Below are 19,120 nucleotides of genomic sequence, written 5' to 3'. Positions count from 1 at the left end.
GGCGGGAAACGGGTTTTAATAAAGGGTAAGCATTTAGAGGAAGAAGGCAGGGGGTAATGCCACGGAGTGAGTAAAGCTGCTCCAGCTTGCCTGAGGCTGCTAAACTTGGAGTTTAACTCTTCCAAGATAGTTAAGTAAACAGGCTTGAAGCAAAGGCAGATGTAACTTTGCTGGAGGAACTAGCGCCAGCCTCCAAAGGCCAGGATTGCAAAAGCCGGGACAGTAGAGCGGTCCCTGGGAGAGTCACGAGGCAGCGATCGGGTGGGCTACACGGCGCATGCCCAGGACGCAGCTGCGCTCAGGTGACCGGAAGAAATAACCGAGTCAAAATGGCTACAGAAAAGGCGGCCAGGGGAGCTGCGGCTTGCGGCACCTGCAGCGCTAAAGCCATGGAGCGGGTTCTACCTATGCTGTTGGTGCCAGTTCCTGTGGAGGCAACGGGGCGCCTGGGATGCCGGGCGCAGTTGCACAGAGAGCAGGAGGTTCTGGGGAGCCTGACCGCTGCAGGCAGCCTGCAAGTGCTTTCCTTGGCGCCGGGCGGCCGGAGCGGGGGTGCCTGCTGCCTTAATGGCCCCTTTCGGCAGTAAGTGCTGCGGGAGTGCTGGGCAGTGGTGGAAGAGTCCGGAACCTTAGGCGGCTGGCCCCAGTGCTCCCCTCCAGGCGTGGAGGTAGCGGGAGAGGAATGACAGTCGCGGGAAACAGCTCAGATGCGATCCGGGTGCCTTCTCGGAACCTTTTCCTAGCTTCGCAGCCTCACCCTCGCTTCCCTTTACCGGGGCGCAGATAAGGCATCCAACCCCTCTGCTGGCCGCGCACCCGGAGCAGGTCCCAAAGTAGGGGTTCTTTCATTAATTCAACATAAGTTAATTAATTGCTATTGTGCTGTGCACCTTGCCCATCTTCCTTCAGTTAAATCCCTTGATGGTAGCAGCTGGGGATCATCTCTAATTTGAATCATCCTGATAATTTTTTCTTGTGCCTGAAACAGCGACTTCTGTGTACATGGATTAACCTCGCCGCCCCCGCCGCCTCCTTGAAGGATAGTCTAGCTAACCCATTCATTTATTCGCGCAACTGAATATTTATTTATACTTATTACATTTTAGTGTAATATTTATTACACGCAAACTGTTACATAGGAACAGTCTACGACAGCTCTTATATGTGAAGCTTGTTTGATTGGGAAGACAGAAGACAGAGAAAGACAGAAAAAAACAATTATAATCATGTATTAACCTTCCACTTCTGTAACTCTTCATCCAGCAGTTAGAGTTTATGTCATGAAGTGCCCTCTGAGTCTTTGGGCGCTCTCTCTCTTTTTTAAAGTTTTATTTAAGTAATCTCAGGGCTCAATTCAAAACCCGAAGTTCAAGAGGGGCTTTGTTCTCCCACCTGAGCCAGCCAGTACAGTGGCTTTTTAATAATAGAAAACGTTTAGAAATCATTTCCTAAAACATAAGTAGTTAAGAGTTGTCTTAGTTTGGAATCTCCAGGCTCTATAACAGTGTCTGACAATAGAGATTTGCTTATTAAATAAACGAGTGCTTTAATCGTCTTACTCCTGGTCTCTAGTTGCTAGGAGGAAGAATCTCTCCATAGTAGAAGTTATTTTATTCAACTGTGTTAAGTACCTGTGGACACAGTCCCCTATAGAGAGGAATGAGGCAGAGAAAAGAACTCTTTAGGTCTGAGAACTTAACAAAAGACACACACTTGAAATAATGAGGGCATCCATAATTGACTGTGTGAAATTAGTGGATTGAAGGAGGATCAAGAAGGACTTTCTATTTGAATTGGATTTTAATTTTAATTCAGGTGCTTCATGGGGTAAAAATAAGGACAAATATACAGTTTTCAGGGCTCGCTTATCTCAAAGTATATATGGTCCTTTTTTATATATGTTGAAATCACTGTACATCCTGTAGTTATTTTTACTGAAAATTTCCTGTCTTTTCACATGATGGTATAGTTCATATGCTGATGATGTCAACAGTGTTGCTGTATTCTGCCTTTTAAATACACCTTAATTTGTTTAATCTTTTTCATATTCAACATTCAAGTGGTTTTACAGATTTTCACTGTAAACAGTAGAAATTGGGTGTTCATGAAAAATCACCAGTTTAGGTATAAAGATAGAAAAGTAAAGTCCCTCATTCTTTTTCTTTAATAAGTACACTAGAGCACCAAGTCTGTTTTTTTTAGATATAAAATATATTCTTTAGAAAAACTTTTTTTAAAAAGATGAAACTTTATCAGCATGACAGCTTCCTCTCCTTACATTTTATTGTTTCCAGAATTGGGCCCTTTTATTTTTTTTTAATCTTTTAAAAAGATTTATTTATTTTAGAGAAGACAGCCTTTGCTTGTACATAGGGGTATGTGGGGAGGGGCAGAGGAAAGCGTGAGAAATCTCAAGCGGACTCCTCTGAGTGAGGACCCCAGTCCTATGACCCTGAGATCACAACCTGAGCTGAAATCAAGAGTTATTTGCCTTCCTCCTCTCTCTCTGCCTGCCTCTCTGCCTGCTTGTCATCTCTCTCTGTCAAATAAATAAAATCTTTAAAAAAAAAAAAAAAGTTATTTGCTTAACGAATTAAGCCAGCCAGGCGCAACCTCCCCCTTTTATTTTTTAAATGTAGTTTAATTTAATTTGAAGCTGTAGCATCATTCATTAGTTTCTTCCCACCATTGTTACCCAGTGTTAGTGTGTTGACCTCATACTGCATAATTTTGTAACTCAGCTGTCCAGCATGGTAGCCATTAGCTACATGTGACTTAGTAAGTTTTGCATTTTTCCTCAGTTGCACTATTCACATTTCAAATGTTCAGTAGCCCCATGTGGCTATTGGTTACTTTATTGGAAAGTGCAGATATATAGAGTACTTCCATCATCCCGGAAAGTTCTGTTGGACAGAGCTCTTCTATAGTATAGTATCTTGGAGTCCTCAAAGTCTGTAAATACAAATAGTCACTTTTAAAAGGCATTGAAAGCATTTAAGTTAGCAAAAGCTATTTTGTTAATTGTGAGTACCACCTCTTATACATAATATACATATTTGGTTGTTGAAACATCCTTATGATTGTTTCTTTAAACATTTCATCAGACTGGATTTAAATGAAGGAATACAAGCAGCCACCATTTATTGCTCCCTGCTCTCTGCTCCACCCACTCCTATATTGGCCTGAGGAGGTTCAGGGGGAAGAAGAGGGATGTCCCAGAGCAATTTATATTCCCTTGAGTGTAGGATTAATGCTACTACCGTGTGACCTAAAGAATTGTTCTTTACTCCTTTTGCTCTTCTGCCTGTTGTGGGTAAAAACTTTTGTGGATGATAGAATATAATAATCTACGCTTTTTTCTTAGCTTTGTATGGGAGGATTCTCGTAACAGCAGCTCACCAACAGACAAACCCAAACTGCTTGCTCTTAGTGAAAGTTATGAACTGTTAATCTATGAATTTGATTTGAAAGACGGAAGATGTGATGCAACCATTTTGTATAGCTGTAGTGAGGAGACTTTGCAAAAGCTCATTGGAGATCAAAATATCAGTAAGTATTTACAGGTGGTCTTTCAGCATGTTTAAGCCTGTGATATTACTATGTAATTTTATATACATTCCAGGGAAGGTTCTTATAAAGATGAAATCGGGGAGGGAGATTTGTCTTGTCCAGTATAGTGGCCACTAGTCACATAGGGCTATTGAGCATTTGAAATGTGGTTAATGTGAATTCAGATGTACATACCAGATTTTTAAGGCTTAGTATAAAAAAGTAAAATATCTCATTAATAGTTTTTGTATTAATTATATGTTGTGATGATATTTTGGATGTAATGGGGTAAATAATATGTAAAAATTAGTTTCACCTGTTTCTTTTTTCAGTATAGCCACTAAAAAATTTAAAATTACATTGTGGTTTGCATTTGTGGCTGACGGTATTTCTATTGGATAGTGCTGATCTAGACTGATTACTCATCCTGAGGGCTGCAGGAAACAGAAATCAAAGTACTCAGGCTTCTGTATTTAAGGCAGTAGTATACTTGACACCCTTGATTTTAAGGTTCCTTCGTTTTTGTTTTTGCTTTTTGCTTTTTCAGATTTTTTATTTTTAAGTAATCTCTACACCCAGTGTGGGGCTTGAACTCACAACTCCAAGATCAAGAGTCACATGGTCTTCTGACTGAGCCCACCAGCTACCCCCCTTCTTTTTCTTAAAAAAAAAAAAAAAAAACCTGATTGTTTTTGTGAAGTTCCTGGGATAAGTAGGTTATTTATTTATTTTTAAATTTTTTCCTAATCTTCTGGTATGCTATAAGACTCTGGCCAAAAATAGAGTGAACAGAGACATTGTAGGCTGTCTTTATTTATCCTCTTACTGACAAGTAATCACTCGCTTAGGTAGGTATGAGCAATAACTGCCTAGAGTCGGACAAAGTATTGTTTCTTCTTTGTTTCACCTGTTTGTGTTATGTTTACAAAATCAAATTTATGAACTCTAAAACTGACCAGTGAGTTTGAAATAATCTTCTTTTGTTTCCTAGATATTTCTTTATTATCTTTGAGAATCCTGTCATTTCACAATAACACATCACTATTGTTCATCAACAAGTGTATTGTCCTACACATTGTATTTCCTGAAAGAGATGCTGAGATTGGAGTACTCAACTGTTTCACGTTACCCTTGCCTACACAAGCAGTGGACAGGATTATTGACGTGCAGCTCTGCAGAGGAATTCTTTTTATTTTGAGTAGTTTAGGTTGGATCTGTATCCTTGGCAGTAAAGATGGGGATATCTAGGGGAGGAGGCTACCTAGAAAGATGAGCCTTTTTTAGGTTTTTAGTCTTAGGGACTGGACTGGTTGGTATATAGGCAGAATGCTAGTTTTTCAGTAAAACTTTCCAAGGAAAAAGATCTTTATGAACTTAAAATACTCACCTATATTGCTTTATATTCTACTGAAATATTTTCTATTATGTACATTTTTCTCATAGTCCTATGATCAACTTGTGTTCTTTCTAAATTACATATGCTCTATATTACCCATTTACTCAAAACATGCTTGTTGAATATCTACTATGTGTTTGTTCCAGAAAGGATTTTGAGGACTGTTTATGTGATAGTTTCATTTTCATATATAAATATAACCCACTTATCTCTAATGATTCCATCATATTAGTAAATTATAGGGTTTGCTTAACCACTTTTATTTATTTATTTATTTTTTAAAAGATTTTATTTATTTCTTTGGCAGAGACAGATCACAAGTAGGCAGAGAGGCAGGCAGAGAGAGAGGAGGAAGCAGGCTCCCTGCCGAGCAGAGAGCCTGATGCAGGACTCGATCTCAGGACCCTGAGATCATGACCTGAGCTGAAGGCAGCGGCTTAACCCACTGAGCCACCCAGGTGCCCCTTGCTTAACCACTTTTAATTTGGTTTTGGAAATATAGTTTTGGTTTGTTTGTTTGTTTGTTTGTCTCTAGCAGATCCATAGATCATTAGCAAAATTGTTCTGAAGAATTTGAAAATGACCCCTTACAGGATTTTGGAACTTTAATTTCTGAATTAAAGGGATGGTTTTTCTACTTTAGATCTAAAATAGCCTTTACTAAAATTTTTTATAAAAATGTCATAAAATGTTGCACTAATTTAATCTTTGTTGCCAGGTTATAGAATGGTGCGGTCCAGCATGGTAGGCACTAGGATTCTATGGCTGTTGAGCACTTGAAATTGACTACTGTGACTGAGGAATGGAATTCTCAATTTTACTTAATTACTTTAAATTTAAAAGTTCATACTTGATTTAATTACTGGAGAACTTTTAAGTGTGTTTAAGTTCTCAAATGTGAATTTTACAAAACTTAAATACAGAGCAGGTATTTCCAATGAAAATTTAGTGTCTTGAGATTTGCTACAAATGTAAAATACCAGATTTTGAACATTTGTATGAAAAAAAGCTATAAAATATCTCAATTTTTTATATCAGTTACATGTTGAGATGGTAATATTTTTGATATATTGGATTAAATAAAATGTATTAATTAGGTTCACTGGGTTTTACTTATTAAGGCTACTAGAAAATTTACAGTGGTGAACATGGCTCACGTTATATTTCTCTTAGCATTGTTGTAGAACACTAGTGGAAATATTAGCAAGGTGTCATTCAAGGCCTGGCCCAGAGTGGATATTCAGCAAGTATTTCTGAATGAATTCTGTCAGGTTTATTGGGCCACCAACTTCATAGTCTGCTGATGACTGTGATGAGGGCTGCTTCGGTGTCCACTAACCCTACAAGGTTGCAGCCATGAGGTTTCCAAGGTCCATCCCATCCTGTGCTTGAAGTGGTGAGGCATACTTAAGACTGGCAATTTCCTTAACTCTTAACTCAAAGACATTTTTGACACTGTGGATGGTACACACGTAGCCCATGTGGATTTAGCACTTCACCAAGAAGATGTGTGTGATGAGCAACAGCAGGAACCAGCCAAGATTTCTTCCTTCACTTCACTGAAAGTGTCTCAAGACCTAGATGTTGTAGTGATTGTCAGCTCCTCCAACTCTGCAATTGCTGTGAACTTAAATTTGTATTTCAGGTATGTAAATTATTGCAATCTCTAATTTGAGATAAAGCCATAGGAGATTAAAAATGGACTTGTTAGCTTTTTTTTTTTTTGAAACCTGTTCTATTTCTCTATTTAGCTAGATCGTGTTCTAGCTACTACCTAGTGAGGTTGTTACTGTAAAATTGTGCAAATAACCATTGGCTACCTTTTTATTTCATAATGTATATCAAGTTGTGATTTTGATTTATGTTATATATGACATGTCATCATGTAAGTAAAGTAATCAAGCACATAATCAAGGTACATAATGTATAGTAGCACAGTTGGTTATTAATACATTTTTTACCCGTTTTTTGCCCTACATTACAGTAGAAGAAAAAAGGATTTACCCTGAGTTGAAGTTGCTTCTTATGTGCCTCAGGGTCCTGGCAGCCTTAGGGATTACTTTTCTCTTTAAGAACTTTAATAAGATATGTTATGCTAGCTTGCTCCAGCTGAGGATTTCCTCAGGCGTTTCCCTTGAAGGACCCACACCTGTGGCTATCTAAATATATTAGTAAAAATTGAATTCTCCTTTGTGTTGCTTTTTGATTTAGATATTCTAGTTACTTCTGATTTTACAGTGTTTGAGAGAGGTATGCTATGAGAGGTTTAAGTACACACCCCAGCCTGTACATTGCAATTTCCTTATCTGAAAGCATTCTAATCAGCATTTATGACTTTCAGTATTGAAGGCCACTCAAAACCATTAGGATTTCTGGTCCTCACTTAATATGAATGAGATAAATCCTTGAGTAATTGGGAGTGCACTTTGATGGCTTTTATGGCTTGTTGTTTGGATCACAAGAAAGGACAAATTCATCTTTCACATACCTACCAGAACTTCTTACCACTGTGATTTTTTAAAGTGGCCTTTTAATGCCCCCCCCCTTTTTTTTTTAATCTTTAAGCAGGGATGATTAGCACATTCTCAGATCATGTGCTTGTTTATCAGTAGGCCATTTTTACTGACTAAACCATCTCCTGTGTATTTAGAGTTACCTCCTAATCATCTACCTTGAAAAATAATTTGATAGGCGAGGAGGGAGGAAAGTCTATTCTGCCACCCTGATCCTTGCCACTCAGATCCTTGTATGTAGGGTTCCTTTCCCATTGATGTTTTAGTAACACTTCAAGAGTTAGTAACATTTCTAGAGACTCTGAAGAGGGCATCAGGCATATATTCCTTTGAACAAATTACATTGAACTCAGCTATTTTAACATCAAAGCTAGTGTTTTGTTCCCAACAAATTTAGGGATCTGTCCTGCCCAACTAAATGAGTAATCTCTTTATTATTTACATGAATGCTCTTTAATGAGTATGATTTCTCTAGAGTTGACTGTATGTTTTATTTTCTAGCTGTTCTCTGAAGTGTAGAAATGTGTTTCTCTTCCTTCACTCCTGGTTCTAGCTCTTTTTTCCTCTGATACAGAATATCAGTCTCTCCTTTTCATTTTATCCTTTAAGATCTACCTCTTTCATGAGGCCTTTTCTTACTAAAACCCCTTCCACTTGTAATTTTACACTCATTTTATCATCTTTCTTTTCTTTGAACTTGTGAAGCACTTTTGCTTTATATTACAGTTTGGCCCTTGATTGTATAGTCTTGTATTATTTCTCTCATTTTTTCATGTGTCCTATAGAATTTGTAAGCTCCTTGAGAACCCAAACTCGTGGTTTATTCTTTTCAGTTCATTGTCAGTGACTTTTTTTTCCAATTTACTTTAGCGGTCTACTCGCGTACTCTTATCCTGGATTTGTCATTGTTTGAAGCTGTTCCTCCCCCAAGTCACTATTCTCCACATCTCACTTCCTGACCGCAACTTCCCAAACTTTACATGTCACTTACTCAAGTACTCCCACTCTTGTCTTCTGACTTCATTGAAATTTCCAGTCAGTTGACCTTCCACTCTCTAGCCCCCTCTTGTCTTGACTTCATTCTCACCCTCATTTCAGCCCCTTTTTGCATACACCCTAAACTCTTGCTCCTGCCTTATGGTAGCCCTTGGTTGGACAAAATCTACCTCCCTCATTCTGCCTTCTCTGTCCCTGCACCCAAGCAACCAGGTGCTTGTAAGAAAACTATGAAGGAAAACTGATAGCACTATAAGTTCACTTTTGCTACCTTCAACTGGTCTCTGAATATTACCTGGAGATTTTATAGTGATTTTTCTTGAGCCCATTCTTTACAACAATGTTTTTAACCCTCTTTTCCTTAGGTTTCTCCTCATCTCTTTGCCTCCAAATCTGGGGTGACATTGCCTCCTACTTTATAAAGGAAGTAGAATCTGTCTAATGAGAGTTTCCTCAGTTTCTCACATTAAGTTACAAACCCATTTTCCTGTACCCATCTCCTCATCTTTCCTCCTATTACAACGGATTCTCCTTCTGTGAAGGCCCATCCTTCGGTGTTCTGGATCCTATTTCTTCCTTCTTTCTTAGGGACTGTTTTCCATTTCTTTTCTTCTTTATATCTCAAAACTGTTTTAAGTATTAAATCTGTATCTAGTTAATCACCAGGTCCTAGTCCTTCTACATCCTAAATGTTTCTTGAATCTGCCCACTTTTCTTAAGTCCTTGGTTACCACTCTCATTTATGCCACTGTCTAAACTGAGGTAGGGTAACAGCTCCTAATTGGTCTTTCGATGACGGCTCTTCTCCCTCAACTTCATACTCTGTATAATAACCAGAGTGATGTTGTTACAGTTGTTATCTTATCAGAGAAATAGCCAAATACTAACATCTGGAGACAAGGCATCCACCTTTTGTTTGGGGGGATGGGGAACGACCATCTCCATGTGTCATCTTCTCTCACTGTTACCCTGCCTTCTCTGACTTCTTCTCATCATCTCCTTGATACATGTATGTTAACATATTTACCTTCAAATTGTAGAAGTAAGTGCTCAGGGTATTTAAATTCCTCTCTTTCTCCCCTAGCTATTTTTCTGTATCTGATCATATTATTTTTCTGCTTAAAACCCTTATTTAGCTTCCCTCCACCAAGAAGAAACTAAAAATCCTTCATAGCCCATAAAGCCCTGCACCATCTCTCTCCTGCCAGGCTCTCCAGCCTCATCTCACACCACCTTGCTTCTCATTCCCTGTGCTTTAGGCACCTTTGCCTTCTTTGTGTTTCTCAAATGTGACAGCCCTCTTTCTGCATGTACTCTTGCATGTACACCCGCATTCGGATTTTGTCTTTCTAGTTCTTGGGTATTGCCTGTCTTAGCCTAAATCTTACTTTGTGTTGACAGTATTGTGAGCAGTTAAAAACCTGGGCTTTGGGGCGCCTGGCTGGCTCAGTCGTTAAGTGTCTGCCTTTGGCTTGGGTCGTGATCCCAGGGTCCTGGGACCGAGCCCCACATCAGGGTCTCTGCTCAATGGGGAGCCTGCTTCCTCCTCTCTCTCTGCCTGCCTCTCCACCTACTTGTGATCTCTGTCAAATAAATAAATAAAATCTTAAAAAACAAAAAAAAACCTGGGCTTTATGGTCACATTGACTGGGTTCAAATCCAGCCCCACTGTTTCTCTGAGCCTTCGTTTCCTTATCTATAAACCCTCATAGGGTTGTTGAAACGTTTAGTTTATATACAGTTTTTATCACAACATTTGCAACATAGTAAGCAATAAGTGCTCTTATCTCTTCATAAAACCCACAAATATAAAATTCTTTTTTCTTAATTGAGATATAATTGCATACAATATTATATTTCAGGTGTATAATGTGATGATTTAGTATATGTATGTATTATGAAATGAACACAACCAATAGTTTGTTACCACACATTGTTATAAATGGGCCAGATTCTTCAGGCTGACTTTATCATTCTGCTATAAGCAATGGAGATAAGGAGTCCTGTTCATAGAAACTTATTGTTTGTACTACTCCTTCTGTGTGACACCTCCACCCCTCAGTTTTTAACAGGAGCAGTAGTCAGGGCACCTGGGTGGCTCAGTTGGTTAAGCGACTGCCTTCAGCTCGGGTCGTGATCCTGGAGTTCCGGGATCGAGTCCCACATTGGGCTCCCAGCTCTGCAGGGAGTCTGCTCCTCCCTCTGACCTTCTCCCCTCTCCTGCTCCTGTCTCTCTCTTTCTCTCAAATAAATTAATAAAATCTTTAAAAAAAAAAAAAAACCAGGAGCAGTAGTAACACAAATTTGGATTTGATCATCATTGTTGACCATGGTTATCATTTTAAAATGTAGGCAACACCCAGGACACCTACTATGTGAAAGAACTCTAGAAGACATTCCTATTGAAGGCCCCAAGGGGATTGATGAAGATGATCCTGTTAATTCTGACTACAACATGAAACTGACCAAGTTTTCCTTTCAAGTTGATAGGTACAGAAACTCCTCCCTTTTTGGATTTACTTTTATTTCTATTTTTTGTGGTTTTTACTAAAGGGCTTTAAGAAGTAGATACTTTTTTTTTTTTTTAAATGCATCTTCTTCTTGATGTACTGTTTTATTTAGTGCCTTTCACTGTAACAGATGTGAGTTCTACCCTATTTTCCAGGTCTTGGAAAGCCCAGCTGTCATCACTGAATGAAACAATAAAGAGCTCCAAACTGGAGGTTTCTTATTGTGCTCCATGGTTCCAGAATATTTTGCATTTGGAGTCCCCTGAATCTGGTAACCACAATACCAGTATGCTAGGCTGGGCCTTCATTCCACAGGACATAATGCGCAGCCACTATAAGTTTCCACAGAAGGATCATGCCAATACCAATGAACCAGGGAGATCATGGAAAATCATGAACATTAGTGAACAAGAGGAACCTGTTGAGCTTACTTGTATGTCTGTGACAGGATTCAGTGCACTGTTTACCTGGGCAGTGGAAGGAATGGGCTGCACCATTGGCCTTTGGGATTTGGAGACCCAGGGTATGCAGTGTTTCTCCCTTGGCAGAAAGTGTATTCCTATAGACGCTAGTGGAGACGAGCAGCTATGCCTTGTCTTGACAGGTGAGAATGTCTTGTATCAGGTTGAAATCCATTGCTGAGAGGTGTTCTTGTAAAGCCCATTTTATTTCTGCCCTGGAGATATTAGTGTCTACTCGCTCCTCTAAGTGGTAGTCTTTCACGGGGGTATTTGGTGTTACTCTTGGTACTGTTGTTCCCTGTACTTGATTTTTAATTAAGGTTGATTTTGCTCAGCTAAATGCTCAGCTCAGATACTAAATCAGAGAGTCTTAAGAGTAACACAGGTTGGTTTTAATCCAGAGAGTCTTCACTTGACTCACCTGTGGAAGCAGAAGTTGCAAGCTGGCAGCTTGTGGGCCATCTATGGAGTGCAGATCTGTTTTGTTTGGCTTGCGCTATCTAAGCTCTTTTAAAAAGACTTCATTATAAACCTGTAAAATTGAGGATTTCCTGCTGTTACTGAAAAATTCTAAGATCTGGCAACACTACGCCTGCATTCCTGTGTAGTAATTTATAGATTGGAGCTGAATTTTCTCTTAGATGCGCCCTTTTCTCGTTAAGTTTTTCTTGCACTTGTTTCACCACCTGTTTGGCCCTGTAGACATTTGAGTTTGATATTTCAGATATATAGTCACTCAGCATTTATGCTATAACCTCCTGTAAAGCTACTGAATGATGTGATCATACTGTGTGTCTCTTTAATACCCAAATTTTGGTAATTATGTATTTCCTTGTGTCAGGGGCCTGCTCTTTGTTTTATCTTAGTAAATCAGAAATGTAACCTCTGTAAATAGTTTAAAATTCCAAGAATTATTGTGCAGGATAATAAAAAGCAGAAAAGTGAGATTTACTACTGTGTCATAGGATGCATGGTTCTTACTAGAATGTACCCTGTGGTCTGTGTTTAAAAAATAAAACTCCTCTTGGAAAAGCATTAAAAAATCAAATTAACTACGGTCAGAATAGTACTTGGTGTCCAATAAATATATTTCTAATTACAGCACTGAAGTATGGAGCAATTAGAATTTAATTTAATTCAATTAGAATTTATAATGCTAAACCCTAAGTCCTTATAACTTATTGAAGGTAACTTTTTTTTCCCTGTAGAAAATGGACTTTCTCTGATTTTGTTTGGATTGACTCAAGAGGAGTTTTTAAATAGACTAATGATCCATGGAAGTGCCAGCACTGTGGACTCTCTTTGCCATCTCAATGGTTGGGGGAGGTGTTCAATCCCCATACATGCACTGGAGGTAACAAAATTAAATGTCCGTATGACCCTGCAGGATTATTTTCTGTTATGTGCTCTTATTTGATTGAAGATCTGGGAGAATTCATTTAACCTAGCAGTTAAAAGAACTATATAGTCTTTTTAAGATCTTATTTATTTATTTGACAGAGATCACAAGTAGGCAGAGAGGCAGGCTGTGGTGGGGAGAGGGGAGTGGAAAGCAGGCTCCCTGCTGAGCAGAGAGCCTAATGCGGGGCTCCATCCCAGGACTCCAAGATCATGACCTGAGCCAAAGGCAGAGGCTTAACCCACTGAGCCCCCCAGGCGCCCCAAACTATAGTCTTTGCCCAAACATTTGCTTAGTTCTAGTCATTTCATTACCCGAATTCCACTAAACAGTTTATCCTTTTTGGCCTTAAAAGATATAAAATTATAATAAACACTAAGAAAGAAAAAGTTGCAAGGAGTGGAGGCAACAGTAAGCTGATAAGACTAAATGAAATGGAAGCAGGCTATGGAAAGCATGAACAAGAGTGATATTTTATTTCTCCCTGTGGTCCTTACTCTTTCTCCAGATGTAGAAGCAACATAAGCTGAATTTGTATAGCATTTTTATAGTGCACACTCTTAGGTGCATTATCTAGTTTTGTTTTAAAATAACCACATGGGGGGGTGCCTGGGTGGCTCAGTGGGTTAAAGCCTCTGCCTTTGGCTGAGGTCATGATCCCAGGGTCGTGGGTTCAAGCCCTGCATCGGGCTCTCTGCTCCACAGGGAGCCTGCGTTCTCCTCTCTCTCTGCCTGCCTCTCTGCCTAGTTGTGATTTCTCTCTGTCAAATAAATAAAATATTTTAAAAATAAAAAATAACCACATGAGATGGATTGGGTAGTTTTTTATTCATTTCATTTTACAGATGAAAAACCTTAGGCTCAAAGTGGTTGATTGATTGGCTCATTGCCTTACTAATAAGAGCTGGAGCAAGAATCAAAGTCATATTACACAGCCTCTGAAAGGTCAAAAAATGAAAGGTAGTAATGTTGTGTGCAAATTTGTATTTTAATGACAGTTTTATTAAAATTATTTAGGGGCACCTGGGTGGCTCAGTTGGTTAAATCTCTACTTTCAGCTTGGGTCATGACCCCAGAGTCCTTGGATTGGGCTCTCTCCTCAGCTGGGAGCTTGCTTCTCCCTCTCCTTCTTCAGCTCCCTGTGGTTGTGCTCTCTTGCTCTCTCTCTCAAATAAGTTATTAAATTTTTAAAATATATACATAACATAATTCACATTACATAAAATTTACCCACCTAAGTATACAGTCCAGTCAGTGGTTTTTGGTGTATTCAGACTCATATAGCTATCACCACTATCTAATTCCAGAACACTTTCATTAACTCTAAAAAGAAATTCTGTACTCATTAGCAGTCACTTAACATTTCTTGTGGCCTCTAAGTCCCAAACACTAATATACTTTCTGGCTCTGGATTTGCCAATCCTGGACATTGCATATAAATGAAAGTATGAAATATGTAGCCTTTTGTGACTGGCTTTTTTGACTTAGCATGTTTTCAAGGGTCATGGATGTTGTGGCATGTATGTATGGCTGAATAGTATTCCTTTATATGGATGTACCACATTTTGTTTATCCATTCATCAGTTGATGGACATTTGGATGTTTCTACTTTTGGGTTATTATAAATAATCCTGTGAACAGTGGTGCACGAGTTTTATGTCCTAGTTTTCATTTCTCTTGCGTATACACCTAGCAGTGAAATTACTGGGCCACTTAACCTCCTGGAGAACCACACACTGGTTTCTCACAGCAGCTTCACTGTTAAACATTCCCACCAGCAGTGTGTGAGGGCACTAAGAGTGCCACAGTCTCACCAGCATTTGTTATTGTCTACCTTTTTCTTTTTTCTTTTTTTTTAAGATTTTATTTATGTATCAGAGAGAGAGAGGGAGAGAGTGAGCACAGGCAGACAGAATGGCAGGCAGAGGCAGAGGGAGAAGCAGGCTCCCTGCCGAGCAAGGAGCCCGATGTGGGACTTGATCCCAGAACGCTGGGATCATGACCTGAGCCGAAGGCAGCTGCTTAACCAACTGAGCCACCCAGGCATCCCATTGTCTACCTTTTTCTTATAACGATCCTTGTAGTTGTGTAGTCAAAATGGTCCCTCATTGTGGGGCGTGCGTGTGGCTTGTTTTAGTGTGCCCTCTGCTCAGTGTGGGGCTTGCACCCACAACTCCAAGATAGAGTCGCATGCTCTATGGACTGAGCCAGCCAAGGACCCCTCACTGGTTTTGATTTGCGTTTTCTTAACGACTAATGATGTTTGACATGTTTTCATGTGCTTATAATCCATTTGTAGATGTCTTTGGAGAAGTGTCTGTTTACATCTTTGTCCAGTTTTAAATTTTTTGTCTGTCTTGAGTTCTAAGAGTTCCTTATATGTGCTGGGTACTAGACTCTGATGACTTTCAAATACTTTCTCCCATTCTGCTGGTTGCCTTTTCACTTTCTCAACAGTGTTCTTTGAAACACAAAGGTTTTTAATTTTGATAAAGTGAATTTACTTTTTTTTTGTCTCAGATGCTTTTGGTGTCATGTCTAAGAAACCATTGCCTGAACTGAGGTGTGGAGATTTACAAGAGTTGTATAGTTTCAGCCCTTATATTTAGATCCATGATACATTTTGATTAATTCTTGTACGTGCTACTAGCAAGGGATCCAACTTCATTCTTTTGCAGGCAAATACTCATTTCTTCCAGCACCATTTGTTGAAGAACTTACTTTTATACACTACATAATATCATTGTAGAAAATTTGAGTAATTGGGGGAAAAAAGAAAATTTGTCACATGTAAAATCTATTATCCAGAAGTAATCATGCCTATTTCCATATGGTTGTTTTTCTTAAATATTAATGATAATAATAAAGTGTTATTTCATTCATCTTCTTATCAGTCCTATAGGTAATACTGTTGTTAGCCCTATTTTATTGATGAGGGGACACAGGTTAGGAAATCTAATTCAGATATACATCGACGGCAGGTGGTAGTTAGCCAGGATTTGAACACAGGCAGTGTGACTACAGACCATAGAGAGCACAATGTGCTTTATATAGTGCTTGTACATGTGTGTGAGTTTCATAAGGATTGGATGGTACATGAGCGATCACTACCAACACCACAGAAATACAAACATGTACTGTACTTGCATCTGGTATCCCATTGTGTAAATAGATGTTTATCTAACTTTAGATTTTTTTACCAGTTTGCTGTTGTGAACTGTGTTGCTGTAAACAGTTCACATCTACTGCAGCACATGTGTAAACGTTTCTCTGCGCTGGTAGTACGATTGCTGGTCGTAGGACATGCACATCTTTCACTTCACTAGGTGATACTCCAGTTTTCCAGGGTTGATTTATCCATTTATACTCTTACCAGCAATGTATGTTAGTTTTCATTATTGATGTCTTTTTCAATACTCAGCATATGCAGATTTTTAAACATGTTGCCATTCTGATACTATGATGGGTTTTAATTTGCATTTTTCTGCTGGTTAAGATTGATGTATATATGACATTTGAATTTCTTTTGTAAAGTGACTGTTCATGTCTTTTGCCTATTCTCCCTTGGGGTGTTTGTTTTTTTCTTACTGGTTTGTAATTTGTGTGTTCAGTGTATTGTAGATACTAATCCTTTATTATAACTGGAGCAAATATATTCTAATCTGTGTCTTCTCTTTTTACTTTCTTTGTGGGGTCTTTGATTTTAATGCAGTTCTAAATTTTAGTGTAGTTTCATTAATCAGTCTTTTCCTTTTTGCATGTAATTTGTGACTTCTCCTATCCTTAAGTCATAAAGATGTTTCTATTATTTTTCCCGAAGTGTTAAAAATATGACTTTCGTCCATATACACTATGGAGTATTATGCCTCCATCAGAAAGGACGAATACCCAACTTTTGTAGCAACATGGACGGGACTGGAAGAGATTATGCTGAGTGAAATAAGTCAAGCAGAGAGAGTCAATTATCATATGGTTTCACTTATTTATGGAGCATAACATGGAGGACATGGGGAGATGGAGAGGAGAAGGGAGCTGAGGGAAATTGGAAGGGGAGGTGAACCATGAGAGACTATGGACCCTGAAAAACAACCTGAGGGTTTTGAAGGGGCAGGGGGTGGGAGGTTGGGGGAGCCAGGTGGTGGGTATTGGGGAGGGCACGTATTGCATGGAGCACTGGGTGTGGTGCAAAAACAATGAATACTGTTAAGCTGAAAAGAAATAAAAAATATATATATATATGACTTTCACAATTAAGTTTTTTCCCATTTGGAACTTGTATTTATGCATAGCGGGAAGTAGAGACCCATCTCAGAACCATTTTTTTCCCTAAAGTCCTTCCTTTAACCACTATCTGAAATCTCTGTGTGTCAAGTTTCTATCTATGCATGAGTTTTTTTCTGGGTTCTATTCTGGTCCATTGGTCTTGGTCTGTTCTGGGCATTTCCATTCTGTCTTAATTATAAATCCCCTCACTTTATTATTATTCAAGAATGTCTTTATTATTCTTTTTTTTTTTTTTTAAAGATTTTATTTATTTATTTGACAGACAGATCACAAGTAGGCAGAGAGGCAGGCAGAGAGAGAGAGAAAGGGAAGCAGGCTCCCTGTGGAGCAGAGATCCCAATGTGGGGCTCGATCCCAGGGCGCTGAGATCATGACCTGAGCCGAAGGCAGTGGCTTAACCCACTGAGCCACCCAGGCGCCCCTGTCTTTATTATTCTTTCTCCCTTAACATTCTTCCCTCTGTTTGGATCAGCTTGTCAAGTTTCATGAAAAACTGTTAAGATTTTTATTAGAATTACATTTAATCTATATATCAAGTTGGGAAGAATTGACATCTTTAGGATATTTAATATTCCTGTCCATAAGCAAAGTTTCTTTCTACATTTTTTTCATGTCTCCATTAATGTCTTTCAATGAAACATTACAGTTTTTACAGTTTTTCCATTAAGAGCTTATCATCTTTTGTTAGCTTTATTTTTAGTTTGGATATGTACCTATATTTAAATATATGTGTATTTATATTTAAGTACTATATGCTTAAAAGTAGAATGTGTTTATATATATTTAAAAACTGTTGGGCGCCTGAGTGGCTCAGTGGGTTAAGCCACTGCCTTCGGCTCAGGTCATGATCTCAGAGTCCTGGGATCGAGTCCCGCATCGGGCTCTCTGCTGAGCAGAGAGCCTGCTTCCCTCTCTCTCTCTGCCTGCCTCTCCATCTACTTGTGATTTCTCTCTGTCAAATAAATAAATAAAATCTTAAAAAAAAAAAAAAAAAAAAAAAAAAAAAAAAAAAACTGTTACATATTGCTATTATAAATGGCATATTTTCAGTTACATTTGTTTGTTACCAGTATAAAGAAATAATTTAACTTTTATACCTTGATTTTTGTATCCAACAAATTTGCTAAATTTTCTTCTTAATTCTTGTAGTTTGTTAGATTTTCTTGAAGTTTATATATATTTAATGTACAATAATATCAAAGTAATACAATTTGGTTTCTTCAAATCCTTATTCTTTCTGCTTCTTTTCGTTATTTTGCTGCTGGGACCTCTAGCATAATATCACTCAAAAGTAAGAGTGGGCAGCATTCTTGTCTCATTCCTGATTTTAAAAATGAATACCCGTAATATCTACCTATTAAAGTATGTGTCTGTGCACATGCATTCATGTATATTGCAAAAATATTTATGGGGTGCTTGGATGGCTCAGTTGGTTGAGCATCTGACTCTTGATTTCAGCTTAGGTCATGATTTCAGGTTCGTCATATCAAGCCCTGCACTGGGCTCTGTGCTCAGCCGGGAGTCTGCTTAAGATTCTGTCTCCTTCTCCCTTTGCCCTTCCTCTCCCAGCTCCTCTCACTCTCAAAAGAAAGGAAAGGAGGGGGCGCCTGGGTGGCTCAGTGGGTTAAAGCCTCTGCCTTTGGCTCGGGTCATGATCCCAGGGTTCTGGGATTGAGCCCCACATTGGGCTCTCTGCTCAGTGGGAAGCCTGCTTCCTCCTCTCTCTCTCTGCCTGCCTTTCTGCCTACTTGTGATCTCTGTCAAATAAATAAATAAAATCTATTTAAAAAAAAGAAAAGAAAAGAAAGAGAATGGAAAAGGAAAAAAAGAAAGAGTCTTTATAAGATTGAGTTCTCCTTTTTTCCTGGCTATGAATCTTTTTCTAATCATGCATGGGTATTGAAATTGTATTGACTACTTGGCCTGAATTTATTGATATAGTCATATGAATCATCTCTTTTCATCTGTTACTGTAATAAACCACATTAACCAATTTTATTTTTATTGTGAAA

At 38.7% G+C, this 19,120-nt stretch overlaps 1 protein-coding gene across 2 annotated transcripts in view; it reads left to right on the top strand.

Moving 5' to 3' along the window:
- The first annotated feature begins 319 nt into the window (after positions 1-319).
- The window catches only part of SPG11 (SPG11 vesicle trafficking associated, spatacsin), an 85,176-nt gene continuing 66,375 nt past the window's right edge, over positions 320-19,120 (top strand). For both annotated transcript variants that reach the window (XM_059372720.1, XM_059372719.1), the window contains exons 1-7: positions 320-583; positions 3,365-3,549; positions 4,541-4,765; positions 6,389-6,590; positions 10,807-10,944; positions 11,120-11,568; positions 12,634-12,779. In XM_059372720.1, coding sequence (XP_059228703.1) covers positions 330-583; positions 3,365-3,549; positions 4,541-4,765; positions 6,389-6,590; positions 10,807-10,944; positions 11,120-11,568; positions 12,634-12,779 — 1,599 coding nt within the window. In that variant the 5' untranslated portion in view covers positions 320-329. The remainder of the gene's footprint in view (positions 584-3,364; positions 3,550-4,540; positions 4,766-6,388; positions 6,591-10,806; positions 10,945-11,119; positions 11,569-12,633; positions 12,780-19,120) is intronic.

This window comes from Mustela nigripes, chromosome 13 (assembly GCF_022355385.1).
Source record: "Mustela nigripes isolate SB6536 chromosome 13, MUSNIG.SB6536, whole genome shotgun sequence".
Lineage (NCBI taxonomy): Eukaryota > Metazoa > Chordata > Mammalia > Carnivora > Mustelidae > Mustela > Mustela nigripes.
Note: the sequence above shows the minus strand (reverse complement) of the source record. Positions and strands in the feature narration are given on the sequence as shown.